Here is a 26,644-nt window from a genome sequence, read left to right on the forward strand (position 1 = left end):
AAAAATTTAATTTTATTATGATAGATAAATTTAATAGATATTTTTATATTTGTCATAAATAAACCTTATAATCTATAAATTAAATATCAAAATTATGTTTTTTTTCGGAGAACTGACTTATAAGCTCACAAGACAAATATTGTAAAATTTGAGTTCCGTTTGTTTATCATAATGAACATCATTAAACAATCTCAAACAAAGTTTTATTGAATCGAGCTCAGAACAACTCACTAAAGTCTTGTTTAATTTAGGTCCCTATTTTTTTCCATCCCTTTATTTTCAGATGAGTTGAGAATTTTTTTTAGAAATTTATAATCGAATTCTATGGGAAATTTGAAATTCATCGTTTTGGGTCATTATAAAGTTTGTTATCTATAAGTATCATACTTCTTGTCAATAGTAAAAGAATTCTTTTTTTAAAAAAATTGTAATAGCATTAATATATTTTTTTAAATAATACATTATATTTGATAGTTTGATGTTCTTATTAATCTATGCATTATTATCCGAGAAGTTGATCGCCACTGTCCAATCAATAGTACGCTCTTCCTGTTCCTTTTTCGTGGCCAAAATCGAATCGAAGGTGCTAAAAACCCTAACTTCTTCAATCAAGTTGCAATTTCAGCTACGCGTTTCTCTCGTATATTGGTATCTCCTCATCGCATCTTGATTAATTTGCTGCAATTGCTTTGAATTTGGATACCCAGCGATCTAGGGTTTCGATATGACGACCGCCGCTAGACCTACATGGGCACCCGCTAAAGGAGGAAACGAACAAGGGGGCACTAGGATTTTTGGACCATCTCAAAAGTACTCTTCGAGGGATATCGCTTCTCACACTACCTTAAAGCCTAGGTTTGTTCTTCGCTCCCCCTCCCTTTCCTTGGTCTATCAATACTGCGGTGTTACTTATCGTTCAATTTTATTTAATGATTCTATGTTGTGATGAAGCATATGGTTAATTTGGTTTTGTTTCTTTTTTTGTTTTAATCAATTGTGCAAATGAATGAACGGTATCTTAAAGCTTGGTCCTTTATCATGTTGCGCAAGCTTGGCTTTTGGTTGCCTTTCTTCATTGTCTGGATGAAGAGACGACGATGACTCTGAAATCATTTAAAAAGGATCGTTGGATTCGTGTTAATTTTTATCCTTTTCATTTTTCAGTCAGTATAGTATATGAATGCGGCTTAATTAACAGGTGGTAAGTTTATGCCACCTCTAACATTGAATGGGGAGTTGAATTCGTCATCTTTTTATGTCATTTCTGTGCCTGAGCTCTTTGGAACCTTTAATGTTTTTATCTCAATGCCTGGACACAGAAAGGACGGACAAGACACTCAGGATGAGCTGCAAAGAAGGGATCTCCGAGATGAATTGGAGGAGCGGGAGAGAAGGCATTTCTCATCTAAGGGTTAGTTTATTGAAACTTCTTGTCCTACCATCTTTGTGTATTCGTTTATGTTATCACACTTCATTTATAATGTTGCAGAGGATCGAGAACGTCGAAAGGGAGGTCAGCTACTTCTTGAAGGTAAATGATACCCTGTAGCTTGATTTGGAGTTTCAAACAAAATACTGAATTTATTTATTTTTATTCATTGCTTTAATGACATGACGAGGCACCACAATTTGCAGGGTCCAAGAGAGACATCGAAGATCGTATTGTTCCGCGAAGTGTTGATGCTGATGATGCTGATGTGGAAGATCAGTCTGATGATGAAAGGTTTGTGCTTCTGACCATTCTCGTTTACTCTTTTACTAATTTTTCATCAGTAATGTACTTGAGAACTTTTGTGGTTTTCCTTTTTCACTCTATTTTATATTATCCTTTTGGGTCTTTTTTAAAATCTTTTTGCCACCTTTTAACTATTTTTCTTGCCTTACATTTTTGTTGTGAAATGTCCCAAATTGTACTGGATAATGATTACTGTTTTCTGTTGCTAGTGAGGATGATGACGACGACGACGGGGATGATGAAGAAGCACTTTTGGCCGAGCTCGAACGTTTGAGGAGAGAAAAGGCAGAGCAGAAAGAACGAGAAGTGAGTTCTATGTCAGTTACATTGTATCATGATTTTACTCTGTAGTCGGCTCTATTTCAAATCATTGTTAATGGTGTTTGTCACAGTTATGGAACTTGTATTTATGTTTAAACAAAAACGTTTTTCTCCCATGCAGTGTGTGCTTTAATGTTCCATACACTGGACATTCTAGCATTTACAGGCCACCTCGGCACCACAAAATTTGAGCTCTGCATCTTAGTGCAAATTACTCTGTTGCATTATGATATTTTTGGTTTTAGATCATTTCCTTTTGCATGATTGATGTGTTTGTATTTAGATACAAGCGCTTTAAGTGCTTACTTCCCTTGATATATCTGTTTGACTCTTATATTTGAATCGGGTGGTGCTGCTTACTGTCTCAATTCCTCATAGTGCATGTATAAATAATTACTGTTGAATTTTTGGCAGGAACGACTACAGCAAGAAGAGGAACTGAAAGCTAAAGAAGAGCAGTTGCTACGTGGAAATCCGTTGCTAAATAACGCGACTTCCTTTAGCGTGAAGAGAAGGTATCATGAACTGCCTATTAGAATTTATATACTCTTTCGTGTCACAATGATGTTGTGTTTGCTAACATCTCAAGAAGTCCTCCCAACTCTCTATTTGTTCAGGTGGGATGATGATGTGGTTTTCAAGAACCAAGCTCGTGGTGAGTCTAAACCAGCGAAGCGCTTCATCAATGACACTATCCGGAATGACTTCCATCGAAAATTTCTTCAGAGGTACATGAAATAACACAGCATGATAGATTTTTGGTTCAAATACCCGGTGATGTGAACCTTATGTAGGCTCTTTTGACTGTAAACACCGAAGTTATGTTTCGTTGGTCTGACTCTTTCAATTTCCAAATGTCGGTGATTGATGTTTTCTTGAAAAATGTTTTCAGATTGTAATATACACGTGTATTAGCTGGTTGTTTTGCCTAGTGCTATGTTGACAGTACATTATTGGTGCTTAAAATTGTGAAGTGGTTGCAAATCTTTCAAGTCTCTGTTTTTGTGCTAGTACTGAAACACAATATCGACCATTTGTACTTAATAGATCAAAATGTATTTAGTGAGGATTAAAAGACATAAAATTTAATCAAATGTCTTTTCAACCTGCATCTTCCTACCTACTTTTGGGACCGCATTTTCTATTATACCCTCGTGATCCTCTCTCAAGTATTTTATTACTAAGCCACAAATGTTTAATAATTGATGCAATTTAGTATGGATCAGAATTACGTATTTTAAAATTTTACGCTCGAAATTTGATTAAAAAATTATTATTATTATTATCTATACTATTAATACTATTAATAAAGTAAGAGGGATGAATAGTAACTGTTTTTTTTGTGAAGCTTTTTTTCTTAATTTCAAATCTATCTTTTCATATATTAACTCTTGAACATATTTAATTTTGTAGTGATGCTTAATTTCTTATATTTTATGTAAAGAATTATCTTATTAAATCTTATATCATATTTATTTTTGTACAATATGATAATTAAATTGTAATTTTCAAAAAAAATAAATGTACAATCATATTATGTTTCACTCACGTGCTCAGTTGCTAGTTATTAATATTATTATTATTGGACAACTCGTCCGCCACTAGCACGAAATGAATAACCTGGACAGGCAGAAAATGAAATCCAAAAGCCAAGGGACGATTGGTTGTTCTCTTAATTGGGCATAAAATGAAAATTTTCAATAGGAAAAAATCATTGATTTAGTTTTTTTTTTTTTAAATGAAAATGTAAACAAGACTTGACAATTTCGAAATTCAGTCGTACTTTCTGCCCTTCAAATGTGGTACGTATCTACTTTGCTTCGCAAGCAAATGTAAGCAAAGAACCTGTAAACCAGTGCCATCCCCAACAAAATCCAAACTTCTTGTAATCCGCCATCCAAGTTCACCGTGTCAAATGACGGCGAACTCTGCAATCTTCGGCAACCGACCCTGCTTTCGCAATCGTACAACTGATCCCCCGAGTACTGCACCTTCAGCAGCAGCCTGAAGCCGTAGTACATGAAAGACACGTGCTTGAGCCATCGCATGAATTTCGGTATGTGCTGCATCGCATGAAGTAATTGATTGAGACTTGTGAGTTCCAGATCATATATGGGTAATCAATTGGTTGTGCCATGCACAAGTTTTGAACGTTTGCTCATTCAAATTTTACTACCTGAACATAATAGCCACCTGTGAGAAGAAACAACATTAATACAAGGGAAGCAACCATCCCTGCCCTTTTGATGCTCATTACTGCAGCTCCAAATAGTTCTCCTGCTCCCTATTCACCCTCATTATACATCAAAATTTAGCATAGGAAATGGTCGAAATTTTAACAAATAATTGCTGGATTAAGAAAATGTTTGTTTTTTGACTTACTTGACTGGTTACAGCTATCAGTAGTATTGCAGCTAAGGTGAAGGAGAAGCATTCCACTGTTCTCTTGAATCCAGCCATGAAATACAAAATGGACATGAAGCAAGTTGGATACAGAATGTGGGCTAACATGTCACTTAACGTGCTGCAAGCATAGTAAACACTCAATCTGTACATGTCTGCCTTTCTTTCTTTCACCAAATATATCTTCTCAAATGGGAAGACGTAAACTGCCCCGAATATGGATGAAGAAGTCCAGAAAATACAGATGTAGAACAGCAAACCAATCTGCAGTTGGATGCAAAAATACGTTTTTTGTTTAAGATAAAAGGGTGAATTTATAACTGGATATATACAGAGGATGAAGAACGCTGACGCAACCTGATCTCTGAGTTGAGCCTCTGTTGCAGTATTGGATTTCCACCAAAGAAGGCCTAGAAGAAAAGCCACTCCAAATGCCTGAAGTAGCCGAAGATGATCAAAATAATCTCTCCATCTCTCTTTAAATGTTCTCTTGAATATTATCCTGAACTGTTCACACCAAGTCAAGGTCCAATCTTTCTTCACTTGAATAGCTAACTGAAGACGCTCTGGAGCCTTTGGCATCCGATGTATCTCTTCCATTTCTTTTGGCTCCAATAAAACTTTGTACTTGAGTTGCAGATACTGTCATAAGACAACTGTTACTAGAAAATAGTTGGAACATAAAGGGAAAAGCTCTGAAAAATGTCTGGAAACAGATGCGAGTTCACGCTCACTCTTATAACAAGTTTTTCGTATTCTTGACTCCCCTGAGATGCCAACAGTTCATCTGGAACCTTGATGTCATTCACTTGTCCTGTTGCTAAATCCAGCAAGAATTCTGAAGGGTTCATTGCTATCTCAGGAGTAAATGTTAACGATGAAAAATACTGCATCGAATCTCTGCCCTTCCCATAGTAGATCGGATACCCTTCTGATATCAGCAACACCTTGTCGAACATGTGAAACATCCGGCTTGAAGGTTGATGGATAGTTATAATAACTGTCCTTCCTGCCTATTGGTTCGAAATGATTAAGTAAAACTTTATGTTAGTAATTTTGCGGGTTCGTTATTTCATCATAGGATCATTACAAAAACAGTTGAAGATGGACGCTCTGTAGAGTATGTTATGTACCTTTGCTAGATCTTGAAGCATTTGGAGTAGTTTTGTAGCTGAAGTTGAATCAAGGCCTGAAGTTGGTTCGTCAAGCAACAACAATGAAGGATCTACCAGTATTTCATGCCCGATACTGGTTCGCTTCCTTTCTCCACCAGATATCCCTTTAACAAAACCGCCACCAATTCTTGTACCAAGACATCTACAAACAGTTGCGATTGATATAATCATTTTCAGTGCATCTCAAGAAAGATCAGGATGAAATTGAGACATACCTATCAAGGCCTAACTGCTTTACAATCATCGCTACTCTTTGGTACTTTTGATGATGACTCATGGTGCTAGGAAGTCTCAAGAAAGCTGCAAAAACCAATGTTTCTTTCACTGTCAATTGTGGGAAAAGTACATCATCTTGTGTCACAAAACCAATCCTGCAAAAAACGAGAAAACATCGGCTGAACTGAATACGATTCTTGATTCTCCTCTTGCTAATTCTTTCAGAGAGAAATCAGTTCAAACAACAGCTGATTTTTAAGTTTACCTCCTCTTTAGAGCTGGATTATACAAGATATCATTGTAAGTAACAGTTCCTTTAACATTTTCCCTCAGTCTGCCGCCTAATATCTTTAACAAAGTAGTTTTTCCACTTCCAGAAGGCCCCATCAGAGCTAGGATCTCCCCGGGGCCAACGCTTCCCGTTATTCCTTTCAATATATGCTTGTATCTATCTTGTTCACTTTTCGAACGGAAGCTTAACTTGGACACAACAGCCTTGACTGGATTAACAGAAGAAGGATTCTGAATTTTTACCTTAAACTGAACACCTGAGAACTTCAGGAAAAAATAAAAAGTATTAAATGATTCATCTTAGTAACCAATCACAAACAATTTTCAGAACAGCGGGGAAAAAAAGAACTTAAAAGACTAAGAATTGCCTTGAGAAAAATGGGGATGGTCCTTTCTAGTCTTGTGCTCGACATTTCTTCATCGATATCGATTTCTGAACTATTTTTTCTATGACAAGTTTGAGTGGTGAACGCCGAGTTCTGCATGGAAATCATGGTTGGAGGGGCAAGTGACAAATCTTCGATTTCGTTTTGTATCTGAGTTTCCATTTGATCTTCTAGCAGTATTCATTCATAAAACAGCTATACTTGAGCTAACGAAATAAATGTTTTTTATACAGTAAACTAAACTGTAACAGACCAAAATCCTGCCTAGATATCGTGAGAAATAACGAAAACTGTTGAGCAGCAAGCTTTCTATGGCCAACTACAGAGTTAGATGACTTGTTTTTTAGTTACCCATAAACACATTTTTTGGCAACAATTTGACTTTGATTCCATTGAAAGAATTACTAGTGAAAAGTTAAAATGAACAATACTCCTTTACAAAAACTGTTTTACAGAACTAAAAGCTAAAGATAATATCCATATGGAAAACATATCAAACCTTTATTTCATAGAAACATTAAAGCACAGCTCAATTATAGTTAGCGACATATAAAATATAAGTACTAATCCTTAATGAAGACCAATTTGTTCAAAAGGACGAAGAATAAATCAACTGGTGATCATTAAAATCCATGGTGATGGGTTCGTTGAATTGAAACGTAAGCAAATAAATGAATACCCATTGCATTGGTCGATATATATAATATACATTTTGATTGCAGTTTCATTAAATTTTGAGAGCAATATTATAATAAGCATCTCTTTTCTTTTCTTTTTTAAATTATGTACAGAAGTCATGAACCCTTTATTATTACACACCTATATTGAAATTGAAATTTCATTTGATCAAATAATAAATAATTGGAAGTACTTCTAATCTTAGTCCAACGATACGAATGCTAAAAATCGAAAAAGAAAAAGGCAAACTGTATGTACAATGCGAATAATATTAGGAGGACTTTGCATGCATGGAATACTGAATGGTTAATGAACAGGACATCCTTTAGCGACGACACCAGGAGCAGTGGGGCATGAGGCCAACGGACAGTGATCATCGGCGTCAAGTCCCCACCATTCCGGCCCATTAACGTCGTACGACTGCAGCGTAAAGAACAGCAACACGCCCATGAATGCGATCCCGGCATTCAGAGCAGCAGCCAAGATGTATGCATGCCTAGCCCACCATTTCTTGTGCACCCTGAAGATGTATATGTTGAAGAAGATTCCAGCAATACCCCACATGATGTAGTTCACCGCCCTCGCGGGCGGCATACTCATCGTAGCTCCCAAGATGAGGGGAGCGTTGATTAGCCTGATCCACTTCTTCTCGGGGAATTTCAGCGTCAACAGGTAGATTGGCACGGGTGCTAGTGCACCGGCTACGAACCACCAGTTCATTGCTCCGTAAACTCCGTGGCTAGTGAACATTCGGAGGGGTCCGATGACTCCCCATATGATGGAAGCGTTGTAGAACACGTCGTCGCCAGGGCAAGTCCACGGGCTACCGTCTGGAAGCAGAGAAGGGTCGCAGATGTGCTCGATCGACGTCAGGAGCCACCAAGATGTGTTGAAGCACACGCATGATGCAACTACGGTTCCTGCCAACTGCCATTTCGAAAAGAGATCAGGTGGATAAGAGTTTTCGTCGATTCATGAGTTGTTTGTTGTTACTTGTTAGTACAAAGTTTGTGTTTTTTTTTTACCTGAACGATGAACATGGATTTTGGAGGAATTTTCATGTAATGGCCTAGCTTGAAATCACTCAAGAACCCAAGTGCTTGTGTCATGCTAATGTAGCCGTAAGTCTTGAATGCAACATTTGCCAGAGGTCTTCCAGGGTAGAGATAACCGATAACCATCTCAGTTATAATATTTAGCCCAATTTGCTGCACAACATTAGCATAATGGAATGAGATTCTTTGCTATATTAAATAAAAGTTAACTTGTGGGGGATTTTGTAAGAGAATTCAATGTACCTGATTTGTTGTGGCTTGTATGATTCCGACCGGCAAAGTGAAGAAGAAAGCCATTCCACAGGCCCCTATCAGCCCCCACCATGGGAGTTGGAGCTGCTTGTTAAAACCTTCACAAGCATACAGACTAAGGCAAAATACTGAAGCCAAAATGGCATAGAACCACCAGTTCGGTACTTGTTCGTAGTTCTGCTTCATCAACCTCGTGTGCACATCCACTTTCCCGTGCAGGTTGTCCTTCGCCTTTGACCACATCGACCAAATCGTTCTGATTACATAAAGTTCGACTTAAGGTAAACACAAGTGACAGAATCAGAAACCAACTTCAAAACAGAAATGTTAAAAGTTTTCTCACTTTCCATGGAAGAGTCCAACATGTGATATGGTAGCTGCCAGACTCGCAAAGCCGAGGCCATAAGTGAAGGCAAAGAAAACACTAAGATACAGTTTGCTGTAACTTTGATAGCCACCCATGTCGAGGTCAAAAGTCAGGGGATTGAGCACGCGAGAGATGTTATAAGGCTTCCCGGAGTGATCAAAGGTGTGTGAAGAAAAGATTGGGAATTTTTGGGCGTCATAAGCATTAAACCAATATATCAATGGGGTCATGACATACATAACCAAGAAAAATCCAACAAGGGTGTTGATGATGGCGAATCCAGGAGCCGAGATGGGATTGCCTAAGAAGCTCACAATTGCAGACCAATCCAAGGAGAAGGAGCCGATTCCCAGACCGTGCAAACCAGAGCCGATTTGTTGAGCCCGTATGGAATTCGTCCAAATCAAACACACAATAGAGATGGCAGAAATTGAAGGGAAGAAATAGGCTGGGATTATGTAGTACGCAAAGCTCGCCACAAAGACCGCAAGAAAATATTGTTGCTTCGAAAGACCTCCCTTTGGTCTTTTTTCTTTTTCATGCAGTGCTCTAAAAAAGTGGCAAAGAACAGGTCAGATCAGATTCCTCTCTGTTAAATAAAATGAATGACATAAATGTATATGTGTGTGTGTGTGTGTGCATATATAAACCACCTGAATAAAGACACAGCAATCATGTTTTCAGGCCACCACATGAAAGGGGAGTCCACCAAAATCTTCCTAAACAATCCAGCCCAGCCATATCCAAGCATCTGATCGATACAAATCCGAAACAAATTAACATCAGTTCAACATATATAGAACGAACCCCCGTTCATGCTAAAGGCAACATTAGTTACCTGCGTGGTTTGGACCAAAAGCCATGCGGCGAATGGATGGAGCTGACGGTGGTAAAAGGCCTTAACAATGGTAATGATACCGACAGCATAAACACCAGACGAACCGCAACTCGCGAATATAGTGATCAAGACATGCTCTTTAAGATGGAAAGGCCCTGGGTTCAAAGAAAACGACCATTTTGTCATCGGCACATGAAAAGTCCTTGTAGGCAGCACTCTTGCCATGAACTTTCCCATCGGGAGAGTGACAATCTGTGCAGTTACTGCAGAAATGTAGAGTTGGTTCTGTCTATAACCAAAGAACTGGTTTACAAAGGCCAGCAGTACACATGCGATTAGGCCAAGAAACCATGTCCTGAATGTCAGTGCCGGCGCTGTCGGATCATCGGTTGCCGGTACTGTCAGCCTCACTTGCTCAATTGGGCAGTAATCTTCATCTGCATCTGCATCATTTGTACGTACAACATTACTATATTAGATTATAGGCTATAGCTACCTCCTCAAACAACCAACACTAGCATGCATGAAACAATATCCTTATCTTCCGTCTTCCAGCATATAGGATTTGATCATTATAACATAACATATAATGGATGGCATGATTAGAACATACCAGTCACTTGAAGATTTGTGTGATGCTTCTTGGGTGATTCGTCGCCTTGAGGGAGCGTGCCACCGTCGACGCCGGCCATTTCTTGCTTGATTTTCAAACAAATTAGAAAAGCGAACAGCCAATGTGAATCCCTCAAATATCCAATGATCCCTCAGCCTTGTTATATAGTGTTTTTCACAACATACATAAGCGGTTCTTGTTGTTTTTGATTCTCCACCTCCTCCATTGATTATATTGTCACAAGTCATTTATTGGTTGTGAATTTCTTTTCTAAATATGGTAAATTGCTACCTATATTCAATGTTTGACCCCCCAAGAAAAACGGAATGAATTCTTTGAATACCATTATTCTGTTGGATGCATTTCAAAATTTCAAGATTCTTTTTTCTCTGAATCTTTGATTTGTTTGTTCACCATGTTTCCTTATTTGTAATTGTAGGCCAATAATCTTTCCTTATTTTGTACACCATATAATGTATATTGCAGCCTGGCCTTTCCTTCTAATTATAATGATATAATTATCTATTAATATCATTCCTCTTCCATAATCATATAATTTACAAAAATAGATAGTCAAATCATTATAAATCCGCAAAATATTTCCCTACGATTCAATTAAAACCAACTAATTTAAAGCAAATCCAAAAACATATCACTAGCAAAATTCAAACGACAAAAAATGGCAAAACGTGATAAATAATAAGATTCACATACTGGAACTGAATTTGGATTCAAAATTGAACCAAGTGCAATCCTCTCTTACTTTTTATCATCAACCACTAACATTTATTTCACTTACGGTGTGTTTGGAACGTAGGATTTTTATGGGATTTGATGGGATTCGAAATTACAAATACCAGTGTTTGGTAAAATAGGATTTCGAAATAGAACTAGTATTTTATGGATTTTATGGGATTTCATTTAACTAAATGAAATTCTTATAAAATTGATCGGATTTCGTGAGATATCATAGTATTTGATTTTTAAAATTTATAATAAATTTTTTAAAAATTATATTTATATAACTTAATTGTAGATTTCAAGTTTTCTTTGAAAATTTTACAAAATATCATTTATCTAAGAAATTATATTATCAATTCACTTACTATATTTTAAATTCTTACCCAACACCAAAACAAAATTTCAATTCCGCGAATTCCAAATTCAAATCCAATTCTAAATCCAATTCCAATTTCAAATCCCATTTTTTATAAATCCAAACACATGACTATTAGTACTTTTATTATAATCAAGAGTTGATGAAACTATAAAGAGATAATCAAAATTAAATTCAAAATTTTTGTTTTAAATAAAAAATTTATTTTTATAAAATAAGATTTTATGATATTTTTCATATTTTGTAAATTTCAGTTGGTGTTAGAAAGTCGAACCTATAAAATATTTCATATTTCATTTATATACATTAGATGGATTATAATTTTATATACTTTTCATATTAATTAACTATTATTTAATATAAAAACATTTTATACGGACTGTATGCATTTAATGTAACATCAGTGATCTAAATTAGATTAACATTTTTTTATATTATATTATAACCTTTGAAATAATTTATCATATTTAACATAATAACTAAATAAGAACATTTGAAATAATTGCATTATTATGAGAAAATTATAAATTTGATAAAATAAGATTTTATGATATTTTTCATGTTTTGTAAATTTCAGTTGGTGTTAGAAATTCGAACCTTTAAAGAGTTTCACACATGTGTAGATAGTAGATAGATTATAATTTTATATACTTTTCATTTTAATTTTTTATTTAATATAAGAACATTTTATATTTACTGTGTGAGTTTAATGTAATCTCATCTTAACAAATTGTTAGTGATCTAAATTAGATTAGCGTGTTTTTATATTATATTAGAACATTTGAAATAATTTATTATATTTAATATAAGAACATTTTATACTAATATAAGAACATTTGAAATAATTTCATTATTATGAATAAATTATAAATTTGATAAAATAAGATTTTATGATAATTTTCATGTTTTGTAAATTACAGTTGGTGTTAGAAAATCGAATTTTTTTAACTTATAAAGGATTTCATATATATATATATAGTAGATAGATTATAATTAATATATTTTTCATATTATTTTTTTATTATATTTAATATAAAAATATTTTATACTAACTGTATGATTTAGTTTAACCATGTCTTAACAAACTGTTAGGCTATGTTTGGTTGGATTATTAATAATCCTTGTATAAATTTATCCTGCCTAATCTTACGTTCTTCTCACCATATTATTTATCCTTCTATTAATTATAATTTTATATAAATCAAATCATTAATTATTTATCTTACATCAATCAAATCATTGAATTTAAATTACTATATTAACTCCTATAAATAATATTATTTATATTTTATTTATTATTAAAAGGATAAAATAATAATTTATCATTTTTATATATAATTTAATCAATCAAATCAAATCAATTATAATCTATCAATCAAATCAAATATTACAATCACTATCATTTTTTATTTATTTTTTATTACAATACATTGCTTATCTATATATTATTTATCACATCATCCGTACCAAACATAGCTTAGTGATTTAAATTAGATTAGCATTTTTTATATTATATTTTTCTACCTTGCTATATCAATTTAAAAAATAACAAAATTTATTTTAACATTTAAAATTTTTTATTTTATATTTTTTGTATATAGAATACAAGTAGTGTATTTGTCAAATTTATAATAATTGGACAAATTTTTTTTATAAAAATAAACAAAATTTTAAATTTATAATATTTGAAATGATATTTAAATTTTTTCGCAACAAATCAAAACAAAACACCTGCAATTAATTTTTTTTTTTGAGATTTCAAACTTAATATGCAGAAAAAAAATAATCAAGAAGAAAAAATATTCATCGAAATATAATTTTTCCCTCCTAATATGTACAAATTAAAAATAAATAAATAGTCAAAAGCAGCATGAAACAAATGTTATAAAAAAATCTACACACTCGTGACTATATACTATTTTAAAAAATAAAATGTTAAAAGAATTTGAAAAACAAAAAAACAACATATTTCTAGATCTTTGTTATTCTATATATCATGGTGATTTTTTGGTATATTATTATTATTATTATTATTATTATTATTATTATTATTATTATTATTATTATTATTATTATTATAATAATTATTATTATTTTTATTATTGTTAATCAAATTTTGTATGAATATTTATTCCAATAAATACATTATTATTTGACATTGTCAATTTGTCTCATGTGGGATTTATTTTGAGTAGCTCGATGTTCGTCATGATCCGTTGTATCTAAAGTTGCGAATCACATGGATATGAAAATGTTGAATCTCAAGAATCTTCAAATTTTGACATGTGGTGGTGATAACAACTAGAAAAAATTCAACGATAAGTATTGTATCATGAAATTTTTCATCATTTTTATTTAATTTTTTTTCTAATATAATAAATTAGGTTTCATTGAGATCGTGTCATTTGTAATATAGGGATTTTGACTTTATTTTCGTTGTTAAATAACTTCAACAATTGAAATTCAAATCAACCTCATACTTACTTTCACTCTATAGAGTGTTTAACTAAACTTATTAAAGAGTTTATAATTTGTTTTAGGAGCTTTTAATCTGTCAGGTCTTATTTTAAAAATAATTCGTTAAAAAATTTGCATAACCTTATTTTAAACAACTTAAAAATGTAGACTTATTTGATATTATAAGATATTTCTGTTGCCAAAATTACCAAAAATAGTATAATAATATGAAGATAATAAAATAATTATATATATATATATATATATATATATATATATATAACACAAAAAGTTTTAGAATTCTATCATAAATGTTTATATTAAAAAGTAAAATTAATTTTGTTTGAAATAAAAAATTATATTATTTTATATCTTAGTTTAATGTGAAAAATTAGCAGAGAGCATTTAAAAAAATATATAAGGATAATATAGGAAAGTAAGAGTTTAGTAAATTTTAAAAAAAACATCTTATAAGCAGTCAAACAACGTGTAGCACCTAAAATCCAATCTATTAAATCACATGCATTAAATTAAATAAATATTATGATTATTATTTTTAAGTTTAATCGATTTAAAATTCTTTATCTTAATTATTTGTTAATGAAATATTAATTATTTATTTAAATATTTTGTTGTACTAACTATTTAATTAATACTTTTAATTGCTTAAGTTTAATTGCCAAAATGATTTTTATTGTGCAACTTATTTGTTTTAAATATTTTAAAGGTTTAAGTTTGCTTAATTAAATGATTTTAATTATTTAGTTTATTCGTTTAAATGATCCTAACTGTCCCACTCATTTATTTAAAATAATTTAAGTTTATTGGATAGTTATTTAAATGATTTTAACTGTTAAGCTTATTTATTTAAATATTTTTGGATGATCCAACTTATTTGTTTTAAATAACTTAAGTTAGCGGTTAGTTATTTTAAATCATTTTAATGTCTAGCTTATTTATTTAAATGCTTTCAATTGTCCAAGTCTTTTTAAAGATTTTTATTCTGCTTGTGTGTTTTATTTAAATGACTTTTAAACAATCATTTCGTTTATTTAAATTATTTTAATCGCTCAGTTTATTATTTAAACATTTTATTTAACATTGTAACATCAAAATAACTAAAGTATTGATTTTAATTTCTAAGTTAGTGTTTAAATTTCCTCAAACGTTTATTTGTTTTTGTGATGCCTAAATTCTATAAATTAAATTGCATGCCTAAATTAGTTTTAAGGTTTAAAATTCTAAAATTCATGGTAATTTAAATGATTTAAATCTCCTTAAAATTTAATTTGTATGATATTAAAAAAATTAATTGCTTAAATTGCTTGTATTGGGGACTTCCGGCTTCGGCGCGCGGCAAAGGCGGACACGGCAAGGAAAATCCTTCATTTTAAATATAGATGACCTAAATTTCATGAGAGGTGAAGAAAATAAAATAAAATCTTTATTTTTAGATTTATCATTTAAGAAAAATCGCGTAAACACATTTTCGCGCGTAATTATTTAAAATTTCCAAATTAGCCTTTTTGGACCCGAACAAATGAAATTTCATTCTTGACATTTAAATTTAAATATTCTAGACTTAGAAATTTAAAATAGGGGCAATTCTACAAGCTAAAGTTTAATACTTAAACTAGCACCTTTATGTAGTACAAAAAAAAAACACTTTTAGACTTGCCCTACTCTCACACACTTACACCTATACATACATATACTTATTATAGCGCACCACAACTTAAACCCTAGCTCTTTAATTCCCATCTAGCCGCCACTCACCTCCATTTTTCCTCTCCCTCACGCTATTTCACATTTCCTCTCCTTGAAGCTCACGACCACTCCTTCCCCTTACCCTCTAGCCGCCGGCCGCCCCTCCCTGTCGTCCAGCCGCCGTGGAGGTACCATAGGAGGTGTGTCCAGCTGCTAGCCGTGGAGTTTGAGTGCCTAGCCGCCCCATTTCTCTTGTTCTTCTAAGTTGAGGCAAGAATTTCCCTTCTTGTTTTTTTTTTAAACCCAAGCATAGAATATAGAGTTCTTGATTCTTTTCTTGAGTTAGATTTTGAGCAGGTTTTTACATGTTATTATGTGTGTGTATGCATCGGTTCCAGCAGGGTTTGGGCATGGGGTGATCCTTTTTGTGTAAATGCATTTTCTAGCTTACAATTTGAAGTTTTTGAGTAATTTCTTGCATCTAAATGTAAAGTTTCATGGCTTGAACGAAAAATCAGAAGATTCCCTGTTGTGTTTGACCCTTGTTCATGTATGTTTGATTGTATTTAAGCCTCACATGGTGTTAGGCAAGTCACATTGTATTATGTTTTGAAATGTTGCGAAATGTATTGAGTTTGCGGCGTTTGAATCAAAATTTTTGTATGATTGGATGAATGGAGTTGAGGGGCTGCCATGGGGTGATCATGAGGTCAAACTTGTGTAATTGGATGTGTTTGAGGAAGGTTATAGGGCTGGTCATGGAGTAATTAGGTAGGGTGTCGGTTAGTAGAAGTTTTGAAGTCGTTGGGCTAGCGGTTTGGGCAAAAGGGAGAAGTAAGGTAGTGTCGGGCTAGAGCCTTGTCCAAGGGCCCTAGCTGGTCACCTAGGCATGTTTACTAGTTGTTCTCATGGATTTTTGAGGTGCCATAGGTTGAGAGATGAGCTCGGGAGTCCATAGTTGTAAGTTGTCCAAAACATAATTTTTTTCATCGAGTATTGTCTCAGGAAAATGGGTCTGATAGGGTTGGTTGCTGAGGTATGGACAGGGGTTACCTCTGATTTTATTAATGTATGTGATGTTAGGATCGTGTCGGTGTAAATTGGGCATAGTTTGAATAAGAATCGATTAAGTTATGTACGTTTTAAGTTGGAGTGTCGTGAGCAGATTTTTTCTATTGACTATGGGCTGTCCGGGAGTCTAGATTGTTGGGTTTGTTTGGGCCATTATAAAAATATAAATTCTGGTCATAGGAGTATTTTAAGGTGTGTTTGAGGTGCCGGTTCAAACAGAAAGTCTTTTGAATTTTAATAAAATGGGTTATGGATTTTATGGGTTAACCGCTCGAGTTAGGCCCTTGTGAGCGTAAACTTAAGTGGAAGGAGAAAAACCGTTAAGGTGAGAGTGCTCCCCTACACTCCAATCATCCATAAAATTCACGTCATGCCATCTTTTGAGTTTTTGTCATTTAAATTATTCAACGCCCATTTATTCGCGTGTGTGACTTCAAATTCATTTATAGTCTAGTCCCGAAGTCTTATTTAAAGAATGCTTGTAAATATAAATGTTGAAATAAGTTGAATGAAAGGAAAATTTAAAGAATGAAGTGGGTTGATTGTGACTTAGACGTGCAATGATGAGTCAGGGGATGCCCAGGGTCACTTGCCAAAATGAGACGTGTAGATCGGGGTCGGGAGACATCTCAGCTTCCCTAACAAATTAGACGTGTAGATCGAGGTTGGGAGAAATCTCGACTTCCCTACCAAATCAGAGGGGCAATGTGGGGCCGAGAAGAACTCGGTTTCCTTGCCGGCATTGTATATACTATAGATATTAATCGATCAAATCCATAGTTACAATCGATGATCCAAATTCAAAAGTAAAAGTAAATGATGAATGATTCATGGATGTGTTTTTCATCGCATATTGCTATTGTTCTTACTTCGGGCATGTTATGACTATTCCCCTTTCGTGAAAGATTCATAAGTGTATTGAGTACTATTTTTAGTATTATGCATTATTTGAACCCTTGCTGTATTATTTAAATCTTGCTGGGCTTTTAGGCTCACTACTATGCTTGGTGCATGATGTACTTTGTTGAGATCGAAGGACATGACTGTCGAGTGGACTATAATGCGGGCACGACACATCCCTCCGATCTATGCTATTTTTTTTCCGCAGAAGTGTATTTAAACCTAAATGTTATGAAGTATTTATTTTGTTTATTTGGAAAATGTAAATGAAATGATTTTTAAGATTTGTTTCTTGGTTTGTAAGGATTAAATTATAAAATTTTTTATGTTTGCGATGTTGAACATTTTCCCCTGGTTTCTCTTTCAATTATTCTGGTCTAGTATTTTTGTGTTGTCGGTTGCTTTTGTTGTTTGCTGTCTGTGCCAGGTGGATTTTAAAATAAATAGATGGGTCATGCCGGAATTTTTTAAAAAAATTCGCATTTTTATTTAAGTTTATTTAAAGTAGAAGTTTAGGGTCGTTTCACAACGCTTATAAACTGTTTTTTTAAAAAAATTACAAAACAAATTTAAATAGCTTATAGCTATGTCAAGTATTCTCTAATTACAATGAATATCAAATGATTCCAATATTTTAAAGATTTGAAATCTATTGTGATTAGTTTCATATAGTGTAAATAAATACAAAAATGAATGGATTTTTTATGTGTAAATTATCTAAACAAAGAAGATACGTTTAAATTCATGGATTTCAAATCCTTTCATACAAACTCAACCTTTTATTTGTACTTTAAGTATTTATTCAAACTCAAACACCCATACTAATTAATTTTTATCACTACGTAAAAAATAACACTTCATGTATCGCACAAATGGAATACTAGTACACACACATATATATATTATAAATATAGATAAGATTATGATATTAAAGGTTGTAAATAAATGAAAATTATTTAAAGTAACAATTTCTATTTAATAAATTTAATTATATATCAATATTTCCATAAATATTAGACACTCTTGGATTATAATAAAGGCAAGAAGTGAAAGCAATGTTAGTGGTTAATTTGAGTAATATTTAATGTAAGATATTTCATTGTTAAATTTAAATATACACGACAATATGGGGGAGTTGATTTGAAGTAATAGTTAGATTTTTTATTATTATTAAAAATGATGTGAAGTAATAGTTAAGATATTTATATTTATAGTTATAGTTATTTAAATATACCCGACAATATGTAGGAGAGGATTTGAATGGATCAATCATTTTTATAGGACTAAGGCAGTGTTTACTAAAGTGAAATTAATTATATATAGATAAATATACTAAGATTATTAAGCTAATTTCATAGGATGTTGAATAATGATGTATAAACAATCACATGTTTATTTTGATGGATCAATTTTGTGATTGATATAATTATGAATAAGTGACGAGTTACAATTTTGCCCTTTGTGTATAATATATAATCTTATTTTAAGTTTTTAATTGTAAAATTGAGATTGTGATTTTTATTAAAAATATAAATTATTATTAATCCACATGTAAATTATTTTAATTGACCAAAATTATTGACTATAAATATTATTTATTTTTTAAAACAAAAATTAATAAATTGATTTAAATTTTTTTCCATGAATAAGGATAAAATCTAATTAAATTTATTAATCATATATTAAATTATTAGAATTTTTATTCATCTTTTATAATTTTTAAATGGATCTTTCGTATATTAAAATCAAATAAAATGTATTAATATATCTTAAATTATTTGAAATTTATATCAATGTTATATAAATTTTTTTTAAAATGGGGTTTTCATATATATATTATTTTTTTTTGGAAGTAAATTAAGGATATTAGTGTAATTTTTTTTTCAATTGGAAACTTAATTAGTGAAAAATGATTATTTATCACACTATTTATTTGTGATAAATAATAAAGGTTTAACGTTTAAATTAGGTAAATATGAATGAACTTTATGAGTTAATACGAGCCTCAAAAAATAAATAAATATGTGATTGCATAAGATTATTAATATATCATAAAACCTTCTAGAAAAGATAAATTAGCTTTTAAGTCCTCCATTTTTAAAATAATAAGCTCATGAAAACCCCTTACGTAAGAAATTGGGGTAACAAGCGCTTATAATACACAGTTGATCATTTTTTTTTTTTTTACTTTTATTAATCGAAATGACTGAAATACCATCAAGTCTTTAAAATATAATATATTTTTGATGGGATTTTCCTTATATCTGTGTTAACCCAAATGACATAATGTATCAACAAATGCAATTGGTCATACTTTTTCTTTAAATAAAGTGAAAAAATACCACTTTGTGAAACACTATACACATAACACAATAGAGGTACTAAATAAAATATATATAATTGTGAAATTAATTTAAAAAATAAAATTCGTATACAATTTTTTTTTAAAAAAATCCAACAACAATATATGATTGATTTGGAAAAACTAAAGTGAGAGTTATAGAAACAAATTAATATTTTTTTATTTGGTTAATAAATTGAATACGTGATGACGGTGTTAAATATCAAATAAAATCAAGTAAAACAAATTTATCAACATAAAAAATTTGAGTAGATATCTTGTGAGACGGTCTGACAAGTATTTATTGCGAGAAGAGTTAAACATGTCTATAACTATAATAAAAAATAAAATTTTTTTATGAGTGAACCAAATAAAAGATTAACTCAAAAAATTGATTGACCCGTGAGACTCTTACAAGACTTTTTGTGTTTAAATTTTTTGCAGTTTTATTTTTTTTAGTCTTTTTGTCACATGTCACTGACATGCATTGATATACAGCTATGTATATAGTGTCACATCAATATTCCTTAGAAAAAAATAACTGAAATTGAAAAAAAAAAATTTGAAAGAGATTGGACTACAACTAAAATTGTCAAAATCGCAAACAGACAAATATATAAGACCAAAAGACAAAAATTGCAAGGTTTTCAAGCATAGCTCTTTTTAAACGAAGAACACTCGACTTACATTTAGGCACCGTTTGGTTTGAGGTATGATATAAGTAATATATAAATAAATAATATAATGTAATAAAAAATAAATAAGAAATGATAGTTAAAATAGTATTGGATTTGATTGATAGATTATGATTTATTTGATTTAATTGATTAAATTTTATATAAAAATGTTAAATGACTATTTTGTCCTTTTAACAATAAATAAAATAAAAATTATATTATTTATAAGGAGTGATATAGTAATTTGAGTTCAATGATTTGATTGATGTGAGATAAATAATTAATAATTTGATTGATGTAAAATAAATAGTTAATACATGAATAAATAATATGATGAAAAGAACGTGAAATGGGATGAGAGAAATTATACGTATATTAATAATATGATGAACAGAACGGTGTCTTACTTGTAGTTTTTCATCCGTTTCTATCACCACCTGTAAAAATACCGCAAATGACTGTACCACCTAGCACTAGCAGTACCTACCAAGTACCAAGACTTCTCTATCCATATTCCCATCAAGGTTAAATAATGAATTGTCCGATTTATTAACACCGCAGAAAATATTGTTTCCCCAAAATAGAAGGCACCTTGAATAACACTTAACCATTCATGAAGTAGCATCAGTGTATAGGATGAGATCATAAATTCATAGCAATCTATCTTCACATTTAACATAGGATTGAAAAGAGAGACGCCACAAAAGGAATGTCTACTGCCGGTGCTTTGGTGCAGAACGCCTTTGTCTCTTGTACGTCTTCTGGCCATCCTCTTTGACTGAGAATGGTTCTGCATGGGTAACTTGGAACTCGCTCTCAAGTGAAGGTTTCAAAGCTGATTTACCTATAGCACTGGGATCAGGTGAACTCACAACTGTTTCAAGTGTTTGACTCGAATCATCAGCGGCATGCCCTTTCCTTTTACCTCCAGCACCAGTTACCACTTCATCAGAAACCATATGTAACGCTGGATTTTGATGCTTTGGTGAAGGCGGTTCAGGAATATTTGTATCACCATGCAGAATGGAGGGCCTCGAGTCTTCCTTTGCAGGGGTAGTAGAGCCTGACGGTATTGGAATCTCAGGATCAGGGGGCACCAACACATGTGGCTTAGACATAGAACAGTAATCAGGGTCATTAACCTCAGTCTCCACCTCATCGCAGTCTGGGTGGACAGGTGACAAATTAGGCTCCTGCAATGGATGCTGACTGGCATTGTGGTCAATCGGAGGAGCGGGAGGAGTTTCACCGCAGTTGGCAGGGTCACCATGATCTAGCTGTACTGGAGTCTGTATATCTTCTGATACAGCATGGTCAGCATTGGATGGCAAAACTTCCATCCCTCCTCTGTTCTTTTCTTCTCCCGTGTTCTGTGCTGTAGTGTCTGCAGATTCTGTTGGCAATGGCCCAATATCCCCCAAAAAATTGGCTTCTGTACCCGTTGGAAGAATTGGATTTTCATTGACGGGTGGAACACACGGAAGATCTAGCATAGATGTGTGGACAGATGATGGTGAAGCTTCTCTACTTCCAGTTATAGTATCCAACTCTATCATCTCGGACTGCAAGTTGTCTTGTAGTTCTGGCAATGGGGAGTAGCTTGAGAAGGGTGTAACCAATGGTTCAACATCCTGTCCAGATATATCATGGGGGAGGGAAGGAGAACCATCAGGTCCCAATGAAACAGACGGTGTTGGGGATGACGGTCCAGAGGTGTATGGATAATACGAATTGGCCCCTGCACTTACACCACCGAAAGATCCACTCATTCCACCTCTCCTCCTTGGCTTGCAACGTTTCGTCTTTGGGCCAACCAGAATCATATCCTGCGTTGATAGTATGGCCTGGTTTCCATTACTCATTCTCAAAGCAACAGAACAAATACCTTGAATCTTGACGAGGGCCTCGAATATTGGATTTGTGGTTTCTGCACAATTTATTCAGAATGACAAAATTCATAATTTGATTCAAACAATGAGCACTAAGAATGTATTGTTCAGCTGTATGAAAATTCGATGTGAGAATGTAAAATTTAGAGAACGGTGGACAAGCAACCTCACCTGTAGCTTCAGGATCCAATTTCATTACACTATGATCTGTTACATCCATGTATTCAGGTGCACTCAGGGAAGAATCCCATGTCTGAGGTGTCTCTGGGAGTTCAAGATTTGAGGATAGAGGAGAATGTGACATGGCCAGAGAGGTAGAAAACATTCCTGGCATGTTTAAACATCTTTTACGGCTCTCAGCCAATAATCCACCAGCATACCCACCCCTTTTTTTGGGCCTGCCTCTCTGTCCTTTAGGTGGAATAAATGGGGTTGCAGCTGGAGATGGTGCACAAAAATCCGGGCGAACATTGAGACGATGATCCTCATGAGCTACCCTCAGAGAATATTCACATATATCCTGGATTTCCTTAAGGACATGTTCCCCCAAGGCTTCATGGCCTTGGTGCATGGCATCACTGGCACGATGGTATATTTTTTGCAAGCTCTGTGCCTGGACACATAGACAAACTAAAAGATCAACAAAAGTGATAGGAACATGGTAATTAATTAGATCAAAGTAATATACCATTGCCTCCATTGCTCCTCCAACGCCCTGGTATCCTGTATTTGGTCGAGAAGCAGGATTACCAATCAACAACCGAGTAATTTGCCTGTACCATATCATGTATGGATCACTCTGATCCATAGGAGACTCAATGGGAGGCGCGGATACAATTCGAGCACAGCGGTCTGTCCACATATCAACGAATTGCCTGTGATGTTGGGCCCAATCATAATTCTGTCTCCCACGACGATCAGTCAAATGGATGTCGGGGATTGTGTCACAAACTGCAGGTATGGTTTGTCGCTGGCCAAACTGACGCAAGACACGGTCGGGATGGTGGAACTCAACCACATCGAAACAAATGAGAGGAGACACTGTCTGCCAAATTCTTCTTCCAAATAGGCAATAATCTGGGAGACTGGCCAATACATCGACAGGATATGGTTCCCATACAAACTAAAACATGAAATGGCTCTCAAACACTAGCTATGAAATTTAGTATAAACTTCGTGTTCTATTGCAGGTAAATGCAAACATAGACAAACAATAACCTGGTCATCCTTCATATTGTCTAGCTGGTCTCTATATAAGACTAGTACATGTGTGCCAACGCTTTCGAGCTTGAAACCAACATTCCACCTGCAAGCAACAATTATTTACCATAAAATCAAGATAATGAGAATCGGATGAACATTTCAAGCAAGTTGTTATAATGTTTTCATCAATACCTAGAACCATAGGGGGCTGCAGGCAAAGGGTACTCTCCTGAAACCCTGTCAGGTGATGTATGCTCTCGTGGTGCTATTCTCCCAGGACGGACAAAAGGCACTCTCTCCCACGCCCATATCTGATTAATAACCATAAAACCAAGAATCTCTCCACGTTCAGCTTTGTTCTTCAAATATTAAACACAAATGTAAGCAAGGAAACTATCTGCATAAGGCTAGACATACCTGCAGAAGTACAAGTGGACCACATATATCTGATGTCTCAGGTTTGGTTGCCCGGCACAAAGCACGGTAAAGACAAGCAAGGACAGCGCTACCCCAGCTTAGCCTACCAGCTGATTCAAAATCCCTTAGGAGTGGCAAGTACATCAACTTGACCTTATTATTGGACATGTCTGACAACAACTGTCCTCCGAGCAACTGCAAAATGTATGCTCTAGCATAAAACTTCACAATATCCTCTGATGCACCATCAGGCAGTGTTTTAAATCTCTCTTGCAAGCATCGAATCTTAAGACGACCACGATCAAAGTCCTCCGGAGGTGGTCTAAATCCCAATAGCTCATTACAAATGTCCTGCCACTCATCCATTGACCGATTGGTATCTACACCTGTAATAGGTTCACCATCCACTGGGAGACCCCATAACACAGAAATGTCCTGCAGTGTGACGGTAGTCTCACCAACCGGTAAATGGAAGGTATGTGTTTCTGGTCGCCATCTCTCAACCAGTGCAGTGATCAAAGCATGATCCAGCCTTATACGACCAGCCATGCAAACTCCATAAAAACCTGCTTTCAGCATCATTTGCTGCACACAAGGGTCCAAGGCACCCAAGCGCCAAAAGTGTCCATCACATCTCCTACATGTCAAAGGCTCAAAGTCTTGACCATTCCATATATCTGTAGATCGGTGATGATCTTGTAAGGTAAGCACAGAGTCATCAATGGGTCCAGGATGCAATGTGTGACCAAGTCCAGCATCCATATTTCCTCGAGCACCTAAAATGGAGAGTTATAGTTAGTAATAAAAGAGTTAACTATTAATGAGCTTGGCAAGCTCCCATGTCACTGAAGCAACGCCGTACAAAATAAACATCAAAGTTATATGCACAAAAATTTAAAAAAATTTATATTTCTCAGAAAATGCGTCCTCTGGACCACATGAAATGAAATGAAAATGCGTCCTCTGGACCACATGAAATGACATGAAGTTCTTACTTCTGCAATTGTTGGGTTTCTCATCAACTCTGTTCACTTTTCCTAAATATTAAACCCTCATTTACCCATCCTCAAGGCAAGACAAGAAATCAAATCCTGATCCTTGTATTGAGAAAGAGAAGGGGTGAGGATGAGAAGGATAGACTGTCGTAAACTTTTAAAGGTTACTAATGATATTTAGCCCGTGCGGCTGCTTCTGCAAGTAACAGGGTTCAGACGAAATGGGATTTTAGCAGAATAAATAGCAAGGAGATTTCCATATGAATAAGAACAGAAAAGGGTGACTGTATCATGATTTAAGGAATAGCTACAGAGGAACTAATAGGATCAATCAAACTCCATGAAAGTTTGTTTAATCCTGTCAACTAAAGTAAAGGACAACCAAAAACTTTATTTGCCAATGGTAGTAGTTTTATCATTATCCACTAACCAGGGGAGTATCTTTCATGTGATTCATAATTCTTCAACTTGAAAGATACAATTATACATTCATTCCTCTTAATAGTTTACTCATTTGATTCGTTTCTCGGTGCTACTCAACATAGGTAAAACTTCTACGCACTATCATCAACTCATTATCTGCCTAGAAACATTCTGGGAGAGAGTACAAGAAAAATTATAGCCAAAATCCAGTATTTTTCAGGCTGCAAAACTTCCTCACTATCTTCGGCATTACAATTCAATGTTAAAGAAACATGTTCGACCTACCCCCATGGATCTACCACCAAGTCTTGAAAGATTTCAAATGCAAATTTGGTCCAAGAAAACTTGTCAAGTTCTTACTTTTTTAGACTTCAAACGGCATCAGATTCCCGACGAAAAATTACACCAAACATCATGCCATTGAAAAAATGCCCCCACAAATACATGGAAATGTAAAAAAAAAAAAAAAAGAACAGAACTCTTACCTCGTGATGAAGACCCAAAAGCTCCAGTATCTTCACGGGACAAAAACAGAGCACTTGAATCCCTCAGAAAATAAAAAACCAAATGTACGCACACATGCGCATGAAACTAATCCAAACCCAAGAAAAATCAAAATTTTAGAAAAATATTAATGGGTTTTGGACAGCAAAGAACAAAAAAAGGAGGGAAGAGAAGAGTGAGAGTGTGCGCAATTCCAACGGCTATTCAAATCGGTGTTCTGCAAGAGAAATCTCCATTAGAAACGCGACTTCGCTTGTCTGCACGCTTTGGAAAAAAGAGAAAGTGCTAGGGTTTTTGTATTGTAAGCGTTCCCAATTTCTTCACAGATCCGCGATTTGCTTCTCTCATCTTCATCCAAATATATATATATATTTTTTCTTTTTAAAAACAAAAAACAAAAAAAAAACTTGTGAATACAATGATGAAAAAATTATTTTGATTTTTCGAAAATATGGATATGAAAAATTTGTGGTCTTCCAACGCGCTTATCTCTTACTATATTATTAAAGTAGAAATATAATAATAATATAGAACATCAAATTTATCTCTCGTAATTATTTCGAATTTCAAACTCTGATTGTATATTATGAAATTAGAATGCGAAAAATTATGT

The 26,644-nt window shown here is 33.8% G+C and overlaps 4 protein-coding genes across 5 annotated transcripts; 1 reads left to right on the forward strand and 3 right to left on the reverse strand.

Annotated features, from left to right (window-relative positions):
• The first annotated feature begins 437 nt into the window (after nt 1–437).
• LOC140860894 (uncharacterized) lies at nt 438–3,048 on the forward strand. 2 transcript variants are annotated; one of them, XM_073263894.1, is made up of 8 exons: nt 438–583; nt 708–855; nt 1,320–1,411; nt 1,490–1,531; nt 1,636–1,723; nt 1,945–2,041; nt 2,471–2,571; nt 2,674–3,048. In XM_073263894.1, exons 2-8 carry the CDS (start codon nt 725–727, stop codon nt 2,795–2,797), a joined length of 675 nt encoding a protein of 224 aa, XP_073119995.1. In that variant the 5' UTR covers nt 438–583; nt 708–724; the 3' UTR covers nt 2,798–3,048. The 2 variants fall into 2 exon arrangements, with proteins under 2 accessions (XP_073119995.1, XP_073119994.1); XM_073263893.1 differs by having other exon boundaries at nt 502–855.
• Nucleotides 3,049–3,849: 801 nt separating this feature from the next.
• On the reverse strand, nt 3,850–6,689 carry LOC140866562 (ABC transporter G family member 26). The gene is made up of 9 exons (XM_073271580.1): nt 6,510–6,689; nt 6,116–6,405; nt 5,850–6,005; nt 5,593–5,776; nt 5,194–5,472; nt 4,817–5,101; nt 4,439–4,723; nt 4,233–4,340; nt 3,850–4,119 (listed from the first exon to the last, which is right to left on the reverse strand). Exons 1-9 carry the CDS (start codon nt 6,687–6,689, stop codon nt 3,850–3,852), a joined length of 2,037 nt encoding a protein of 678 aa, XP_073127681.1.
• A 595-nt stretch (nt 6,690–7,284) lies between these two features.
• On the reverse strand, nt 7,285–10,466 carry LOC140864713 (oligopeptide transporter 1-like). The gene is made up of 7 exons (XM_073269039.1): nt 10,331–10,466; nt 9,718–10,160; nt 9,533–9,630; nt 8,856–9,428; nt 8,504–8,768; nt 8,231–8,413; nt 7,285–8,132 (listed from the first exon to the last, which is right to left on the reverse strand). The coding sequence occupies exons 1-7, from the start codon at nt 10,407–10,409 to the stop codon at nt 7,512–7,514; spliced, it is 2,262 nt and encodes a 753-aa protein (XP_073125140.1). The 5' UTR covers nt 10,410–10,466; the 3' UTR covers nt 7,285–7,511.
• A 10,659-nt stretch (nt 10,467–21,125) lies between these two features.
• Nucleotides 21,126–26,346, reverse strand: LOC140863765 (uncharacterized). Its single transcript, XM_073267407.1, has 7 exons — nt 26,013–26,346; nt 24,110–24,885; nt 23,885–24,003; nt 23,708–23,795; nt 23,178–23,612; nt 22,661–23,102; nt 21,126–22,527 (listed from the first exon to the last, which is right to left on the reverse strand). The coding sequence occupies exons 2-7, from the start codon at nt 24,869–24,871 to the stop codon at nt 21,314–21,316; spliced, it is 3,060 nt and encodes a 1,019-aa protein (XP_073123508.1). The 5' UTR covers nt 24,872–24,885; nt 26,013–26,346; the 3' UTR covers nt 21,126–21,313.
• Between the last annotated feature and the right edge of the window lie 298 nt (nt 26,347–26,644).

This window comes from Henckelia pumila, chromosome 4, assembly GCF_033568475.1.
Source record: "Henckelia pumila isolate YLH828 chromosome 4, ASM3356847v2, whole genome shotgun sequence".
In the NCBI taxonomy this organism is placed as follows: domain Eukaryota; kingdom Viridiplantae; phylum Streptophyta; class Magnoliopsida; order Lamiales; family Gesneriaceae; genus Henckelia; species Henckelia pumila.